Genomic DNA, 19,634 nt, shown 5'->3' on the forward strand with positions numbered 1-19,634 from the left:
ATACACAGCAATGAAAAGGAAACACTCTATAAGAGGATGAATCTCACACACATAATGTTAAATAAAATAAATCAGATACAAAAGAGTATTATATAGTGCGTAAGAGTTCAGCTATAATTCCCTTTATATTGTATTTAAAATGGTAAACTAACCAATGATAAAGATCAAAGTATGGTTATCTATAGGGAAGGAGAGCAGAGGCTGGGAGGAAGACCTGGGGCTCTGTGGCCATGTTCTATCTTTCTATCTTCAGTTACATGGTGGTTAATGGATGCGTTAAATTATGAAAATTCATCAAGCTCCACACTTAAGATTTGGGCCTTTTTCTCTATGTGTGCTATACTCTTACCAAAAGTTCATTTACCATATTAAAACAAAATTTTAAAAAGCTTTTATTTTACAAACTTTATGGACCAAGAATGCCGTTTTGAGGAATTTGGCCCATGGGAATGATTAAGATTATATGCAAAAGTTTTATCTTAAGGATAAATGTTTTGGAATTGCTTACAGTCACAAAAAACTGTGAGCATTTTGAGAGTCCATTAATGAAATATTATGCTTTACTATAGAAGACCATTCTTCCATTATAATATATATAAACCCAGAAAGATGATAATTAGGATAACTTGAAAACAATATGGAGAGCACAATCCTATTTTGTTTAAGACAGACATGCACAAATATATACATTATGTCATGAGGATTGTACATCAAATTAATTGAAATGGTTATCTGTGAGTGGTGAAATTCTAGATTATGTTCCTTTTCTTATCTATGTTGAAATTTTAATTTATATTTCAAATACCCTAAAAAGTATGGAAAAATATTTAACATGCCTATGAATTATCAAATTTTAACATTTTACCACATTTAGTTCACAATTTTTAAAGAAACAAAACACAGTTTGAGCCTCTGTCTTTGTGCATTCAATTCCATTTCCTTCCCTTCCCAGAGGAAAAAACTCCAAATCCTAAATTTAGTTTTCATCATCCTCATGCTTATTATTCTACTATAACTACAAATATAGGTAACCAGAAATGATACAAAGTCTCACTTTGCAAATGATACAAAGTCTATTTTGTACCAACTATAGGAATACAGAAATGATACAAAGTCTCGTTTTGTTTGAAATTTTATATAAATTAGGTATGTTACTTTCTATTTTTCCTAAAATAAGCACTTGCTTTACATATAATTTTTAAAGTTTTTTTAAAGTAATTATGGAGATAACCTATATGTAAACTTTTTAAGTAGCTCCAGAAAACATGCACTAATTCAAAATTCTAGGCCCAAAAGTTTGTATTTATCAATCATCAGTGTCATAAAGTCAGGACTATAACCATCTTATTTGCTATTATTTTCTTAGTGTCCTAGCACAAAGGCAAGCACGTAGTAGGTGCTCAAAAATACTCATGGAATGAAAGAAAAGTTATGAGTCAGTCTTGGGACAGAACTAGACATTGCAGGTATTAGAACAGACAAGGGACCTTAAAAATAGGGGGATTTTTACCAAGTTTAGTGGGTTAGTTTTCCAGAATTTACTCCAAAAGCTTCCTATTCTCTCTTCTGCCAGAGTAAACAATAATAAACAAGTTTACCATGACAAGTCCTATTCAGGTTGGGGCTGATACATATATGCTGTTTCAGTATATCATGACAATTTAGTATTCAATTTTCAATTGAAGAGTGACATAAGTGAAAAAAGGTCGGCTACATAGTTTTCACCTGAAAAGACTTTCAAAGGGGCGCATTTCTAAAGAAGCTCTAGCGTCATCACACTTTTGCGCTACACTTATATAAAACTACTCACATGAAAGTGCAGTATAATTGTCCAAATGAGGCCAAGAATAATGGATGGGTTTCCATCTATGATATCAGTAACATGAATATTTATTAGCTTGATCTGGAAAGGAAAAATGCAGGTTAGAAAAGAGAAACTATTTCACAGCATTAATCTCCGCAACTAATTTTCATGTGAATTTCATACTCACTGATTGGTTTTTTAGGAATGTCAAAGCATTTTCTATATTGATTCTACACTGGAATGTATTAGATCCTTTATCTCGAGGCTATGAGATTCAAGCAAAATATATTACTCAGAAATGTGATTTTTTTTTTAATCCACAAAATTTCTTAATGTCGTTTCAAAAGCTTACTGACTTAATTTTAAAAACTTACCAATTGCTGTCCTGAGAGTACTTCCAGCAAATCTAGGAGGACATGCCCCTTTTTAATGTCTGTGAACAGGTCTGTTACAACTGAGGGAGGGGTGTGCTACCAAAGGTCACAAGAAAAGTAATCATTAACAGTTTGGAACAAAAACATGGTAACATTAAGAATTTCATAAATGTGCTTTAGGATCTCTGCAAAAGCTAAAATTCAGTAGTGATTTTCTTCTTAATTAACAGGATGATAGAAAACACACAAAGTTCCACATTCACACATGTTAACGAAAGAAGTGAACTTAACTCACAGTAGATTTCCAATAACACAAAACCCTTTCAGCATTCACTAAGAGCTTAAAACCTGTGTGGAGAAGTGGCATTCAAGATAGAATCAGCCAATAGTGACCCATCTGGAGAGGAGATTACATTCCTGAAATAACCTGTTTATTAATTTATTCTTTTTAGAACTACAAGCATGGGGCTAGGATGGGTAGCCTGTGAGAGAGGCTCATTCATTTTTGTATCTGGGTTACCCCAGGCACTTGGCATCACTGAGAGCCAGGATGGGACAGAGACTAAGATCAAGGTCTCGGGTCCAGACTGCCCGGGTTTGCATCCCAGTGCCATCACTGATGGCTTCCCTGGTGGCTCAGATGGTAAAGAATCTGCCTGCAATGCGAGAAACCCAGATTTGATTCCTAGGCTGGGACGATACCCTGGAGTAGGAAATGGCAACCCACTCCGGTATGCTTGCCTGGAGAATTCCATGGACAGAGGAGCCTGGTGGGCTTCAGGAGCCCATGCATGGGGTTGCATGAGCAGCGAATACTACACTACTACCCTATCGCTTATAAGCTGTGGGACCTTCGAGAAGTCACACAACTTGTCTGTGCCTTACATTCCTTGTTTAAATAGAAACGATACTATCTGTATCATGGGATGTTGTGAACTCAATGAAATGTAATGAGTAGTCAGTACATTTAAAGAACTTAACAGTGTCTAACATAACACTCAATATATAGGACTTCCATTATAACTGCATTTGATAAAACAGACGTTGCTGCTTTAAATATTTTATAGCACTGTCTCCCACATCCTTAACAGAAGTGCCCAAGTGCCCCCTTTTAGTGTTGGGAAAGAATAACAAATATATCAAAACAGAATACCAAAGATCAAGGTGACATTCAACACATTCTTTCAATCTGTCACCACTGCCATTTTGGAGACCAAAACAGGAGAGAACAGGAAGAATCACTTAAATATATTTTTAGCTTGATTTGCTCTGTTTTTCCTCACCTTTGCCAACTGTGAGTTTATCCAGCAGGTGAAGGTTTTCTTCTGAGTGTCTTCCTGTTCAGCTATTTAAAAAGGACAACGGCAGTTAGAAAATGAGAAGCCTCAGGAGCCATTTGAACAAATCAGAGCATTACAGGTCTGTCACTCTGGGAATGTGTGTGTGTGTAACAATCTTATAAACTTTCTTGGAATTTAGTCTAAATTTCAGATGTTTGTCCAAGAAATATTTTGGAAATAACATGTTGATATGAGATGTTTTTAAACCCACAGATTAACTGCAAGAGACAATGGTTTTTTAATACGTTTTACTGACAAAAGAATTAAGCCCTTACATAACCTTGACAGTGCTGTCAAAGACCTGTAAAGAAGGAAAAAAAAAAGTTGGTAATCCAAAAGCACTTGCAGTCTAAGCCAACAACACTCGGAACTTCAGATAAACCCAGAACACCTGAAAACATCCTAAAGGCTCATAAAGTCGTGGCAGTTTAGTCTCGATATTTATCATTAAGAATATATTGCCACTGAATTCACCATAAATGAGCTGCAATTAGAGTAAGAGAGAACTGAGTTCAAATCCTGCCTCTGTTACTGAGTAGCTGTGGGACATGGAGCAGGTTCCTCGTGGGAAGCACACACTGCTAGAGACTGTTAGTGATTCACTCGAAGTAAATGGACCTTGGCAACGAGGAAACACAGAGCAAGTGCCAGTTCTCATTCTGACTAACTGGGCAGAGGGTCCCGGGAAAGATCTGAATACTTGAGGTGGGTCTTGTCTTCCTTCCTGGGGCAAGAGAGAGCCCCACACCCACATCACGCTTCCCCTACACTCTGTCTTCCTCCTACATCACACGCTGCCATAGATCTTTCTCTCACACTTGATATCCAATGCCTCAGGAAATCCTCTTAGGTCCACCTTCAAAATACATTCAGAATATGACCACTTCTTCCCACCTTCACTATAATGATCCTGGTCCATGTTAACTCAGATCAGGAAACTGCTCCACTCCAAAAAGGGCTCCTCACTTCACCCCTTAAAATGCTACAAGTCCCACTCCACCTGCCCCTCACCCTACCATCTTCCTTTTGCTCATTCCACTCCAACCACTCTGGCCTATCTGGTTTTTTGTTTGTTTTTTCAAATTCTCTAGACACGTTCCCACTTGAGAGCTTTTGTACTAGCTCTCTTTTCTTCCAGGAATACTCTTCCTACAGCTACCCCCACAAGCTAACTCCCTCATCTCCTTCAAATCTTGGTTTAAATGGCACTCATCTGTAAAGGTCTATTCTGACCCTCCTAGTTTAAACAGTAACAACCCTACTTCTTCTGCCTGTTGTCTCGCTTGATTTTTTTTTTTTCTACAGTACTTACCACCTGTAACTTTCTATGTAAGCTACATATGTAGTACTGTTGTTCAGTCGCTCAGTTCTGACCCACTCTTTGTGAACACATGGACTGCAGCATGCCAGGCTTCCCTGTCCTTCCACCATCTCCTGGAGTTTGCTCAAACTCATGGCCATTGAATCAATAACGCCATTCATCCATCTCATCCTCTGTCACCCCCTTCTCCTTAATCTTTCCCAGCATCAGGGTCTTTTCCAATGAGTCGGCTCTTCACATCAGGTGGCCAAAGTATTGGAGCTTCAGCTTCAGCATCAGTCCTTCCAATGACTATTCAGGGTTGATTTCCTTTAGGACTGACTGGTTTGATCTCCTTGCTGTCAAAGGGACTCTCAAGAGTCTGCTCCAGCACCACAGTTCATCAGTTCTTCGGTGCTCAGCCTTCTTTACGTTCCAACTATCACCATGTGTACATGACTACTGGAAAAACCATAGCTTTGACTATACAGACCTTTGTCAGCAAAGTGATGTCTCTGCTTTTTAATACACTAAGTTTGTCATAGCTTTTCTTCTAAGAAGCAACAGTCTTTTAATTTCATGACTGAAATTACCATCTGCAGTGATTTTGGAGCCCAAGAAAATAAAGTCTGTCACTGTTGTTTTTTTTTTCCCCCATCTATTTGCCATTAGTTGATGGGAAAAAATGCCATAATCTTTGTTTTTTGAATGTTGAGTTTTAAGCCAGCTTTTTCACTCTCCTCTTTCACTTTCATCAAGAGGCCTTTGAGTTCCTCTTCTCTTTCTGCCATAAGGGTGGTGTCATCTGCATATCTGAGGTTATTTGATATTTCTCCCAGCAATCTTGATTCCAATTTGTGCTTCATGCAGTTGAGCATTTCACGTGATGTACTCTGTGTATAAGTTAAATAAGCAGGGTGACAATATACAACCTTGACATATTCCTTTTCCAATTTTGAATCAGTCTTGTTCCATGTCTGGTTCTAACTGTTGCTTTTTGACTTGCATACAGGTTTCTCAGGAGGCAGGTAAGGTGGTCTGGTATTCCCATCTCTCGAAAAATTTTCCACAGTTTGTTGTGATCCACACAGTCAAAGGCTTTAGCGTAGTCAATGAAGCAGAAATAGATGTTTTTTGGAATTCCTTTGCTTTTTTAATGATCCAGTGGATGTTGGCAATTTGATCTCTGTGTCCTCTACTATTTCTAAATCCAGCTTGAACATCTGGAAGTTTTTGGTTCACATACTTTTGAAGCCTGACTTAAAGGATGTTGAGCATGACCTTCCCAGCATGTGAAATGAGTGCAACTGTGTGATAGTTTGAACATTCTCTGGCATTGCCCTTCTTTGGGATTGGAATGAAAACTGACCTTTTCCAGTCCTGTGGCCACTGCTGAGTTTTCCAAATTTGCTGGCATACTGAGTGCAGCACTTTCACAGCATCATCTTTTAGGATTCGAAATAGCTCAGCTGGAATTATATCACCTCCACTAGCTTTGTTTGCAGTAATGCTTCCTAAGGCCCATTTGACTTCACACTCCAGGATTTCTGGCTCTAGGTGAGTGATCACACCATCGTGGTTATCCAGGTCATTAAGACCTTTTTTGTACAGTTATTCTGCATATTCTTTCCACCTCTTCTTAGTATCCTTGCTTCTGTTAGGTCCTTACCATTTCTGTCCTTTATTGTACCCATCTTTGGAATAAATGCAAATAAATTAAATGTTCCCTTGGTGTCTCTAATTTTCTTGAAGAGATCTCTAGTCTTTTCCATTCTATCGTTTTCCTCTATTTCTCTGCATTGTTCATTTAAGAAGGCTGTCTTATCTCTCTGCTCTTCTTTGGAACTCTGCACCCTGAGGGGTATACCTTTCCTCTTCTCCTTTGTCTTTCACTTCTTTTGTCAGCTGTTTATAAGGCCTTCTCAGACAACCATTTCGCCTTGTTGCATTTCTTTTTCTTGGGGATGGTTTTGATCACCACTTCCTGTACAATGTTACAAACCTCTGTCCATAGTTCTTCAGGCACTCTGTATATCATATATGTAATAGGTTATCATGTAATGTCTTGCTCTCCCCACAACAGAATTTAAACACCACACAAGCAAGATGTTTCATCTGTGAAATATTCCAGGGCCTGGAAGTGTCTGGCCAGATTCTAAATAAACATTTGCTAAAAGAGTAGGAATAACAATAATTTTACTAATTATTATTGTTATATTTTATTTACTGTACTGAGAAGGTCAAATCTACCTTTATGTGTTTGCATTCCTTCTTTGAACTGTCTGTTCTATCTTCTAAAACACTGTTTTCCTTTGACTCTTCCCATTCACCCCTATTAATCTCTTAACACGGTTAAACTGAAATGGCTGGCATGACATTTAGTTTGAGTTCTCAAAAATGTTTTAATCTGATGAGAGCTCAGGGTGAGAAAATGAAGAGAACCTGAGTAAATGGAATTTTAGGGTCTTTATAATTGTGACTAACTAGAGATTAAAGATTCACTGAACCTTGTTGGATTTCCTCAACTTTTTAAATCCATTTCATTTTTTCTGTATTACCAGCTGAAATTAGTTGTAGCTCATTTACACATTAAAAGATGCTCAATAATTGAGCACCAAATCTATAATCTACACAAGCAAATATAAAATAAACAAAAATTTCCAATGAAAACCTTATCGCCGACCTAATTTGATTAAAATCTAATCAAAACAAGGAGAAAAACAATAAGATGAGCAGTCAGTACAAATCCCCACCCGGAACTCTACAGTTAGCAATTGAAACCATGAAAAGCTTTAAAAAAGGAATTTCATGGCTTTTAACGAAAGCATTGTCCAAATTTACAGGATACTTGGTCATCCTGGAAATTAGAAACCATCAAATGCAACAAGGGCCCTTTGCTAACAGCAAACAAAGATGTCCCAGGTGTCATTAAACACCCTTATAACACTCGTTGAATGGTTTTGTCTGTGCCATGTCACTGATCCCTTGACACTTTTTCCCACACTTCCATACTGTCTTACACTTGAAAAGTGCTATTAATTCAACAGGAATCAGAGCCAAATAGCTCACCCAATGGTAGGATAAGTAACCTTTTGTTCTTTTCAAAGGTTGACCCATTGGGGAAAAAATAATTGAGATCCACATGCTTTAAAGCAACTTAATTTGAGTGGGTGAGATTTTATTAATGTTGGGTTTTTATTTTTTAAACTTTCAGAGTAACTTTCTAATAAAATAATAAAGTTTTTCACAGAATGGCATGAAGAGAATAGGACCTTTTATTTTTTTATTCTATTTCTTTAATTTTTTAAATTTTATTTTATATTGGAGTATAGTTGTGTTAGTTTCAGGTGTATAGCAAAATGATTCAGATATATATATATATATATACACCTGTTCTTTTTCATATTCTTTTACCATATAGGTTATTAAAGAGTCTTGAGTAGAGTTTCCTGTGCTATACAATCCTTGTTGATTATCTATTTTATATATAATAGTATGTATATGTTAATCTCAACTTCCTAATTTATTCCTCCTCCCCACCTTTCCCCTTTGGTAACCATAAGTTTGTTTTCTAAGTCTGTGGGTCTGTTTTGTGAATGAGTTCATATGTGTCATTTTTAGATTCCACATATAAGTGATATCATAAGTTAGTTGTCTTTCTCTGTCTGACTTACTTCACTTAGCATGATAATCTCTAGGTCCTTTCATGTTGCTGCAAATGGCATTACTTCATTCTTTTTTATGGATAAATAATGAGAATAGGACCTTTTAATCAGTAGATGTTAGGGATGGAAAAAAAAACAAAAGCAGAAAGAGAATAATAAAATCTACCATAATGATGAGTTTTTTAAAATACCAAGGAGGAGAGAGAGTGAGAAATTCTCTCTCCTAATTTTTTTAAGGCAAATAAGAAATATGTATAAGGCAGGAAAATGTAGTCAGTGAATTTTATTCAGGCCCATATAGGTGTCCTTGATTATCATTCTTGGAAAAACTCTGGCTGAGTTTGAGAAAGGAGGCATAGAAGAAAAAGATTTTCTCTAGGTGTCATTACCATAAAAATACATTTAATCCCTGAGTTTGTTCTTATTCAGTCTGCCTTTTGTGAGCTGGCATCTCATCTTTAGCTGGAGGGGAACTTAAATGAAAACAAATTGAGTTAAGCTCAATTAAAGAGGGTGGATTATAAATTCATTACTAAGCTCATTATAAAACTACCATGGCCACTGGGTCTCAGCAAGGTCCAGTTTCACAAAAGTTCATCTAAAATGTTGACTCCAGCAGTCCTTCCCATTATTAAAAGTCACCCAGGCATAAGAATCTCTAATTTACATTTTCAGTAAAATACAGAGCAATGTATTACTACAATGTGGCTTCTCCAAGAATGTTCTCTACTGCATGAGGTCACCAAGGAAGCTTTGTAACCTCCTTCTATCCAGGAATTTCCCTTTCTACTAGTGGATTACTGATTACAGGTTTACTGCACATGACCCCAGATTTCCTCACTAAAATCTTTTGATCATTCCCTAATTCTTTAATGAATTCTTAGTCTAACATTCTAGGTCGTTCATAATCTGACTCTGATCAACTTTTTCCTGACTCATCTCCTATAACTTCTCCACTCATATCCTACTGCCCTAGCCAAACCAGAGTATCTACAATTCCCCAAATGAGTTGCACTGTTTTCTGCATCAATATTCTATGTACCCTCTGGATTGGACAATTCTTCCATATCCCCACAGAAACCCCAGCACCCTGCTAATGGTGGGTGTTAGATTGACATTTGTTAAAATAAGACATATCCTGTTCAGTGTTCCCTTTGCAAAATAGAAATAGTCTCTTCTGGCTCTGGCTTACCACGACACTTTGTTGGATCTTTTTTTTTTTTTTAATCTTTACCATTAGAAAGTATATAATCCTCATAAAACATTTTCTCAAACAGTAATAGAATTCAAAGTTATTCTTAACTTCCCCAAACACCCACTTTCCTTGCCCTGAGACAACATTAATTAACAATCTCCTGTATATCCCTTCTAGATTAGGCAGGCAAAGAAAAGAAATTCTAAAGGGCAAGGATTTGTTTTGATTGGTCACTGGGTCTCTAGTTCCAAGAAGTAAAAGACACTCTGTCAAAACTTGTCGAATGAATGTATATGTAAATTAATTACTATACATGATATTTTTAAGCTGATAATTCAAAAACACATGATTTAGTACACTATTTAACACTGAAAAGCATCTGTTGAACCATAAGAAAATCTTTAAAAGATCATAACCTTTCCACATTAACAGGAAGGAAGAAAATTATATCTAGCTAGTAAAAAGAACACAGTAGATATAGATGTACCCATTTGTGTGTGTTTTCTTAAGTGAAAGAGAGCAAGTTATAAAGTAACGTGTTTATAATGATCCCATCTGTATTTTTACGACAGGCTAGCTCCGTGAAAAACTCAACAGTTTTGCTTCTATCTTACGGTAATTCCCACTTGCTGCTCATGTACTGCAGTCATGCACCTGCGTGTGGCTTCTCTCCTACTCAATGTACGAACCTTAAAACTAAACTTTTATTCCTTTTGTGCTTTTGCTTCCTCTTAACCCAGTGCCATGTAGAGAAGAGATGCTCAGTAAATTTAGCTGACTGAAAGATTTAGTAAAGATGAAAAGCCTGAGGCTCAAACTGACTTATCGGTTGCCTGGAGAAGAATTTATTGGCAATGGTTCCTAGGCCTAGGTCTTATCCTAATCCTGGTTTTAAAAACCCCTGGGCAACTTTAGACACAGGTGGGGAGAGAAAGAGGGGGACAAATGGAGAAAGCAGCATCAACATATATACACTATCATGTGTAAAACCTATAGCTGGTGAGAAGTTGCTGTAAAACACAGGGAGACCAGTCTGGCACTCTGGGATGACCTAGGGGGTGGGTTGGGGGAGAGGGGAGTATATATTTTATACACATAAAAATAATGTATAATTATGGTTGAGTCACGTTGTACAGCAGAAACCAACACAACACTGTAAAAATTAAAAAGCAACATAAACTCAAAAAAATAAAGTTAATAAATAAAAACTCCGGGGCAATTTCTTTCTCCTGCTAAGAAAATGTCTTGAACAAAATGGCATGTACGAATGAGACCCTGTTTCTCTCCCCTGAAACAATCCCGCCAACTCCTTGTTAGTTGGGACAGCCACAGTAAGGATAAATAAATTCAGTAAGACAATAATACAACACATTTTAGCCATGTGTTCCAACAGCCAGCCGTCCCAAAGAATCTTACCCAAGCCGTTATCCGACAGAAAAGGAACTAAAAACAATAAGGCCACCTCTTCTATTGTTTCTCAAAGAGATGATAACATATAGAAGTAAATGAAGAAACAAATTAAGAGAAAGAAAACACACAGGCATGCACAATCAAAACAAGAAAAGCCTAAAATATCTTAAGAATAAACAGGAAAAGGCCTGTGACTGAACTACCAAAGGGGAGACCATTAACCAACAGAGAAAGCAAGGGGACAATTTACAATGCATTTTCTTGCAACCAACCATATGCCAAACAAATAAGCAAGAAAGAAAAATAAATAGCACCAAGACTGAGGCCTCACTTACTGAATCAGAAAAGTGAGTTTAGAAGCTAAGTCTTAGCTAACATATCTTGTAAGCACAGTACACAACCATATCTCTACCTCAAAATTCTTTTCATTCAAGTACTTCCTCTGTGGAGAATCTACATTGTCACTATGGGAAAGAAAAAAAGCAAAAAGCAGCAATTGACTGTCAAACCAGCATTCCAGGACTGAAACCACGCTCTACCTCCCTGCTGCTGCCGCCTCCCTACTTCTCCCAAACTTGTCCTCATCTGTGTTTTCATCTCACGGGTTTGACGCCACCATCTTTTATCAGCCCCAAGTACAGTCTATTGCCAAATCCTGCCAACTTTGCCTCCATGTGGCTCTGGCATATGCACTTCCTTCTCTACATCTGACGGCCCTCCTGCCTCGTCTACCATCAGCTCTGGTGCAGACCGCAGCCACGGCCAACCATGTCGGCTCTGCTCCCTTCAATCTATTCTCCACTTCAACTAGTAAATCTGCACACAGCACCTTTTCCACCCTCTGATGGTTTCTCTCTGTTCTGAGGATCAAAAGCAGAACAGCCTATGAAGCCCTGCGTGGTTCACCACAGCATCTCTCCAGCCTCAGCACATATTGACACTACCCTTCCCTGGTGCCCAGCGCTCCAGACACTCTATCTTCCTCCAGGACCTCTAGAAGTTATGTTCGTCCTGCCACACCTGTTTGTACCACACTTCCCCTTTACGTTCTTAACTTCTAATTACACTTAGGGCTCAGCTCAATTGTTGCATACCAAAGGAAACCTAAGCAAATTTGTCTTCCTCTACTACTTAAGCACTTGCTTCAACTTATAATCACTGATAAGGTTAAGAGCATGGACTCTGGAGCCAGACTACCTGAGTTTGATCCATATTTGCCACACACACAAGTTGTGTTCCTCAGTCTTCTCATCTGTAAAATGGGGATAGCAGTGCCTACCTCAGAGTTGTTAAGAGGATTAAACACTTGTGATGTATATCAGAGATCAACAACTGATAACTCCAAAGGCCAAATGTAGCCTATCACATATTTTTGTAAATAAAGTTATTTTGGAACACAGACACATTCGTTTATTTACATATTGTCTGTAGCTTCGTTCATGCTAAAATGGCAAGTTGCACAGTTGCGGCAAAGACCATACGGACCTCCAAATTAAAATATTTACTACTTTGTTCTTTACAAAAAAGTCTACCAGTCCTTGGCCCAGACTATGCTCAAGCTATACAAATGAATATTAGCTACAACATGGCTGAATGTTGAAATCATTATGCTAACTGAAAGAAGCCAATACGAAATACCACATAGTATATGATTCCATTTGTATGAAACATCTAGAATAGGACCATCTATAGACACAGTGGTTGTTCAGGGCTGATGCAAGGAGAAGGTTTTGGAATAATATTGAAAGGGTATGGGGTTTCTTTGTGGGGGATGATAAAAACATTCTAAAATTAAGTGTGATGGTTGCACAACTTTGTGAGTATACTAAAAATGACGGACTTGCACCCTGTAAGTGGGTGAACTGCATGGTATGTGAATCATATCTTGAATTATATCTCTATTAAGCTGTTACCCCCAAAATAGCAGCTAAGACCTGTGAACTTCTTTGATTACTATCTACTTCATTAGCCTGTGAGCCCCAGGAGAGCATAGGCCAACCCTGACTTTGCTCCTCACCTTGCGAGCAGTACGTACCCCAGTGCATTTCATGTTGTTCGGATTCAAAAAATATTTATTGATTATCTGGCTGGAAGGTGTGAGTGGGACTTTGCTGCTACTTTTCCCCAGTCAATCCAGAGATTTAAGGTCTTAGTTGGCTGGGAAACTCTGTGACACACAACAAGGAATTTCTGCTCTGGGCCTTAGCATGTAGGATCCAGCCAGGATGTGTAGCCACATGAGGCAACCGCGCCCTCATGCAAACACCTGAGACCTTCACACTGAGGCTTTTGTTTCCAGCCACGCAGAACACAGCTCCTGGCTCTCCAAAAACAAACTTTGCACTTCCAGCACATGAAAATGAGCCCGCAATGCAGATGACATGCCTAGGATCTGGGGTGCTTTTTGTTTCTCTTCTTTCTTACCCTCTTCTGACTCACTGGGTTGCTCAATAAAAAAATATCTGTGGAATGAATAAATCAAAGAGATGACTACATTTCTTTTAACACATATTCCTCACTCCCTACTACTTTTTAACAACCACATTAACACTGTGAGCACTTTTCTTCTGCAAATCACCTTCCTCTGAAGGTGTGAGCCTGAACACCTTCCATTTGAGCCAGCAGTCCAAACACCTCTGACTTCTGAGTTCAAAAGAGCCAGACTGAGCTAAAGGGATGGTGCTGTGGATTACAAAAATAGGATTCTTACACTTTTGAATGCCACCTAATCAACTGGAGGTCAGAGGTTAAGTGCAGGGTTCTATGCCCCAATTCCCAGAGATTCTTACTGAAGGGGATCACACAGCTCACTCTGAGAAACCCCTTGCTAAACTAATTAGATGGGTTTATACGTGTGACTTATTCTTGAAAAAATACAAGGGAACAGGAAGGACCTGGCAAAAATAGTAATGAAATAATAAACTCTGAGATGTTAACATAATGAATTAATAACTCAAATATAAATCTATTCTAATTTATGGGGCTCCTAAGACACACTTCAAGGGACTCAGAAGGCATGCCATGTCCAGGAATAAGTAGGACTCAAGGGTAAGGAACAATGAGACTATTTCCTTAAAGTTTCTGAGAATGGTAACCCACTCCAGCATTCTTCCCTGGAGAATCCCATGGATAGAGGAGCCTGGCAGTCTACAGTCCATGGGATCCCAGAGATCGGACATGACTGAGCAACTAACATTTCATTTTCATTTCTAGTCAAGTGCTCAGGCAGGCATTCTGTAAATGAGAAAAGTGTAGATACAAAAGATGAAGGATTTGTAGCCACTCATGCAATAAGCATTTATTGAAAATCTACTATGTCCTGGATACTGTGCTCTAGATGTCACATCTGGCTGAGGGAGAAATTCAAATCCAGATGCGTCCGATACCAAAATCCATGTTCTTTTCATTATAATTAAAAATCAGCTGAAATGCCAGATCTGTGTCTCCTCCAGCTATCACACCCATTTCTCTGCTCCCCTTCAAACCCAAACTTCTTGAAAGAATTGTCTACCCTGGCTGTCTTCACTTCCTCACCTACCACTCACTTCTCAACCCACAAAAATCTGGAGTCTACCCCTGCCTCTCCACTTAATTCTCAGCTGGGCCACTTATAATATGCCCACTGCTAACCTCATGGATACTTGTCAGTATATTTTGGACTCCTGAAACTTTTGATAGTATTTACTACCCTCTCCTTGAAATATTCTCTTAGGATTCCATGATACCACACTCGCTGGTTTTCTTTCTACTTCTCTGGACACCCCTTCCAAGCCCTACTGTGGGTTTATTTGGCTTCTTTTATCTCTGGAATGTTCTGTCTAGGCCCTTTCCCTAGATTCTGTCATCTACTCCCACAGAACAAATTACCATTTATAAAGTCGTCACTTCCAAATCTTTACCTTCAGCCCAGGTGTCCATTTCTCCTGAGCTGTATGTATGTTTACCCCACTATCTTCTGGGTATCTCCACTTAATTATTTCAGGGACACTTCAAACTCAACATTTCCAGAAATGAGTTACCATCTCAACCAACTCCCTCTCCCACCCAAGTTGTTCTGCATATTTTCCCCAGTGAATGGTTCCATCATCTGTTCGTTTGCTAAAGAATAAACCTGAGTCATCTTTGATACTTGCTTCTCCCTTCCTTTCCCACACCCACTCAATCAAAAAGCCCTGATAATTATCTCAATAAAACTGAAATAAAGTAAAAAATTTTTCATATAACATCCCTTATATGCGGATCCTAAAAATAAAAAAAAAGAGGGGTACAAATGAACTTATTTACAAAATAGAAGTAGAGTCATGGATGTAGAAAACAAATGTATGGTTACCAGGGCATGAAGGGGAAGGAATAAATTGGGAGACTGGAATTGGCATATACACACTATTATATATAGAATAGATAACTAGTAAGGACATACTGTATAGCTCAGGAAACTCTACTCAATACCCTGTAATGGCCTATATGGGAAAAGAATCTAAAAAAAAAAAGAGTGGATATATGTATATGCATAACTGATTCCTGCTGGCTTCCCTGCTGGCTCAGATGGTAAAGCGTCTGCCTGCAATTTGGGAGACCCAGGTTTGATCCTGGGTCGGGAAGATCCTCTGTAGAAGGAAACGGCAACCCACTCCAGTACTCTAGCCTGAAAAATTCCATGGACGGAGGAGCCTGGTAGGCTACAGTCCATGGTCGCGAACAGTCGGACACGACTGAGTGACTTCACACTTTCACTATAACTGATTCACTTTGCTGTACACCTGACACTAACACAACACTGTAAATCAACTACACTCCAATAAAAACCTTAAAAATTCAAAGCTCTGAAAACTGGCCTATTAGATATCTCTGGATACCCATTCCTATCTGTACTGGCGCCTCCTAGATCAGGACACCATTACGTCTCAGTTAGACTGCGGTAACAGACTCAACTGGTCTTTCATCTTCACATTCCACCCCATACGACCACACCCCACAGCTCCCCCTAGGTGATTTCTACATCACCAATTCCGAATAAACTTCTACTCAGAATGCTTCTGTTGCCTTCTCTTGGTCTTAAGAAAAATGTCAAAGCTCTATACACTTCAGTTCAGTTTGGTCGCTCATTCGTATCCAACTCTTTGCGACCCCATGAATCACAGCACGCCAGGCCTCCTTGTCCACCACCAACTCCCGGAGTTCACTCAAACTCACCTCTATCGAGTCGGTGATGCCATCCAGCCATCTAATTCTCTGTGGTCCCCTTCTCCTCCTGCCCCCAATCCCTCCCAGCATCAGAGTCTTTTCCAGTGAGTCAACTTGTCGCATGAGGTGGCCAAAGTATTGGAGCTTCAGCTTTACCATCAGTCCTTCCAATGAACACCCAGGACTGATCTCCTTTAGAATGGACTGGTTGGATCTCCTTGCAATCCAAGGGACTCTCAAGGATTCTTCTCCAACACCACAGTTCAAAAGCATCAATTCTTCAGCACTCAGTTTACATGACCTCATTTAAAAAAAAAAAAAACTTTAGCATCTTTATTGAATTTGTTACAATATTGCTTCTGTTTTATGTTTTGGTTTTTTGGCTGAGGGCATGTGAAATCCTAGCTCCTCAACCAGGGAACCAACCCGCACCCCCTGCATTGGAAGGCAAAGTCTTAACCACTGGACCACCACGGAAGTCCCTACATGACTTCATCTTTTCACACTCTCCTTTAAACTCTAAACTTCAGACTCACTGAACAGCCGTTTCCTTGAATGTGCCATGTTCAGACATCTGGCTTTGATATGCTGTCACCACTGCCTGAAACCCTCTTTCCATCTTCAGCCTTCTCATCTGTTAACACGTTAGGTCTAAGCTTAGAAACCACTTCCTATGGGAAGCTCTCCCTGATCCTCAAGTCTGAGGGAGGTGTTCCTACTCTGAACTTCTATAGCACCATGTCACCTCTCTCCTGCAGCACACAGCACACTATACTGGTCTATATCTTTGTTTCAGGACAGCAAAAGCTGTGTGCCAATCCCTCTGCTCAGCACAGTGTCTCATACATCACAAGCATTTAAAAAACAACATGTTTAGTAACAAATAAACAAATGAATGAATGGGGCCCTAGGAAAAAAACGAACTTATACAACCTAGATAGCATATTAAAAAGCAGAGACATTACTTTGCCAACAAAGGTCCATCTAGTCAAGGCTATGGTTTTTCCAGTGGTCATGTATGGATGTAAGAGTTGGACTGTGAAGAAAGCTATCACCGAAGAATTGATGCTTTTGAACTGTGGTGTTGGAGAAGACTCTTGAGAGTCCCTTGGATTGCAAGGAGATTCAACCAGTTCATCCTAAAAGAGATCAGTCCTGAGTGTTCACTGGAAGGACAGATGCTAAAGCTGAAACTCCAATACTCTGGCCACCTCATGTGACGAGCTGACTCACTGGAAAAGAGTCTGATGCTGGGAAGGATTGGGGGCAGGAGGAGAAGGGGATGACAGAGAATGAGATGGCTGGATGGCATCACCGACTTGATGGACGTTGAGTCTGAGTGAACTCCAGGAGTTGGTGATGGATAGGGAGCCCTGGCATGCTGCAGTTCATGGGGTCGCAAAGAGTCGGACACAACTGAACAACTGAGCTGAACTGAATACTTCAGAAAAGCATAACCATTAATGGAGTAGTATCTCTTACTTTAAAAAAATCCTATGCTTTCTTTCAACAAGTACCTGATATCATCCAAATTTCTTGAAATGTTAAGTCACTGTTTCTATTTCCTCACCTCTCATTTTTTCCTTAACTCACTCCAATCAGGCCTCCAGCTCACCACCTGAGTGTAGCAATGTGTTTCAGCCACCAACTGACTCTATGAGCCCAAATCCAGTGGCCATTTGTCTACTCAACACAGTTGACCATACCCTCTTCTTGAAATATCTTCATGGAGGGGTTTCCAGCCCATCAGCTTGCCTAGTTTTCCTTCTTTGGCTTTGACCACTCCTCAGCGTTCTTTGCCTGCTCCTCCCTCTTCTGTTTGACCTCTGAAAACCACCAGATCTAAAAAGGCTGTTCAAGCTCCACAGGTGATCTCAATCAGTCTGTGGCTTTAAATGTTAAGTACACCAGCCATATGCTGATACCTGTCAAGTCTCTAGAACTCTAGAACTCTGAATCCTGATATCCAGTTATCTACTTGACATCTCCATTTGGAGATCAAATAAGCATCTCATATCTATCGTGGCAAAAATAAATGCTTGATTTCCCCCAAAAGTTGTTTATCCACCAAACTTCTTCATCATAATAAATTATATAACCAACTGCTCAAGGCAAAAATTTAGAAATTATCTTTAATTTCTCCTACAATTCACCCCCACACAGCCCAACATTCACAAATATCCTTTGGGGAAAAAAAAAAAAATCCATGGTTCTTCATTCCATTGCTACCACCCTGGTCCAAATTCTATGATCTCTCACCATGGCCACAACAAAACTGGCTTTCCTGTTTCCCCTCCCACTCCCAGATAATCCCTTCTCCACCCAGCAGCCAGAGTGATCTTTTGGAAAATGTACATCAGATCATGTTACTCCCTCAATTAAAATTTTCCAAAGGTTTCCCTTCCACACACCTTAACCTTAGAGGTGATGAATCCCTGCCTGACCAAGCTATGCCTGGCCTTGCTCTCCAATACCAACCACACTACCCCTCGTCCGCCACAATCCAACCACACCAGGCTCCCCTGGCTCCACAAATTCACCAAGTTTTTTTCTATTTTTGAGCTTTTCCTTGAGCCACTGCCTCAGACTAGAATGTTCTTCCCTAGTTCTTTGTACAGCAGCTCCATCATGTTATTCAATCTCTCCTTAAGCATCTTCTCCTTCTCTGACAACCTGATCTAAAGAAGACACCCAAACAACAATTACATAAATCCATTTTTAATATTTGATATTTTTTGTTAATTATTTATTGTTTGTCTCTCCAACTGATACGCAAGCATCATGGACACATGAAGTTTGTTGGAGTCATTCATCTCAATAATCTCACAACCCAAAAGAGTGCTTGATTTAAAAGAAAATAGTGCTTGATACAAGTGGGGTTTTGAGGAACACACGTTGCACAAATATATTAATGAATAGATTGACCTGTATTCATAAAAACTGTAATTATGCAATGAAGCAGTTCAATGCGAATTCACCTGTATTTTTGAAACATTTTGTTCTGCCAAGTAAACATTCAAACTGAGGCAGACGGAGGCACACAGCAGAACTAGTTCCCACTATGAATATCCTTAACAGGGCCAACAACGCCAATGTTTTGGCAAGATCTTACATGTTACTCAAATTTGAGAAGGGCCACGTGTTCTGTATTTGAACCAATTGCCTTTGACTGTATAGCATTTCACTGTCTGTGTAATTGGTGGTCCTCTGTGTAGCAAAGGCTGAAAGGACCAAAGCAAAACCTGAGGGTGCTGCCCCAACCCAGAGGCAGACAGCAAGTGTGTGTAGCTACTCCTCTCCCTTTTCTTCCCATGCTCATTCAACACGTGTCACTTCAAAGACCATGAATGACCAAGAGACTG

At 39.3% G+C, this 19,634-nt stretch overlaps 1 protein-coding gene across 6 annotated transcripts in view; it reads right to left on the minus strand.

Annotated features, from left to right (window-relative positions):
- The window catches only part of SYNE2 (spectrin repeat containing nuclear envelope protein 2), a 330,412-nt gene that overhangs the window by 247,668 nt on the left and 63,110 nt on the right, over positions 1-19,634 (minus strand). For all 6 annotated transcript variants that reach the window (XM_055435962.2, XM_055435961.2, XM_055435957.2 and 3 more), the window contains exons 3-6: positions 3,462-3,523; positions 2,179-2,274; positions 1,992-2,069; positions 1,811-1,903 (exon numbers count right to left, since the gene is read on the minus strand). In XM_055435962.2, the coding sequence (XP_055291937.2) occupies positions 1,811-1,903; positions 1,992-2,069; positions 2,179-2,274; positions 3,462-3,523 (329 nt within the window). The remainder of the gene's footprint in view (positions 1-1,810; positions 1,904-1,991; positions 2,070-2,178; positions 2,275-3,461; positions 3,524-19,634) is intronic.

This window comes from Moschus berezovskii, chromosome 9 (assembly GCF_049115385.1).
Source record: "Moschus berezovskii isolate FMDL1 chromosome 9, NW_MosBer_1.0, whole genome shotgun sequence".
NCBI classification, from domain to species: domain Eukaryota; kingdom Metazoa; phylum Chordata; class Mammalia; order Artiodactyla; family Moschidae; genus Moschus; species Moschus berezovskii.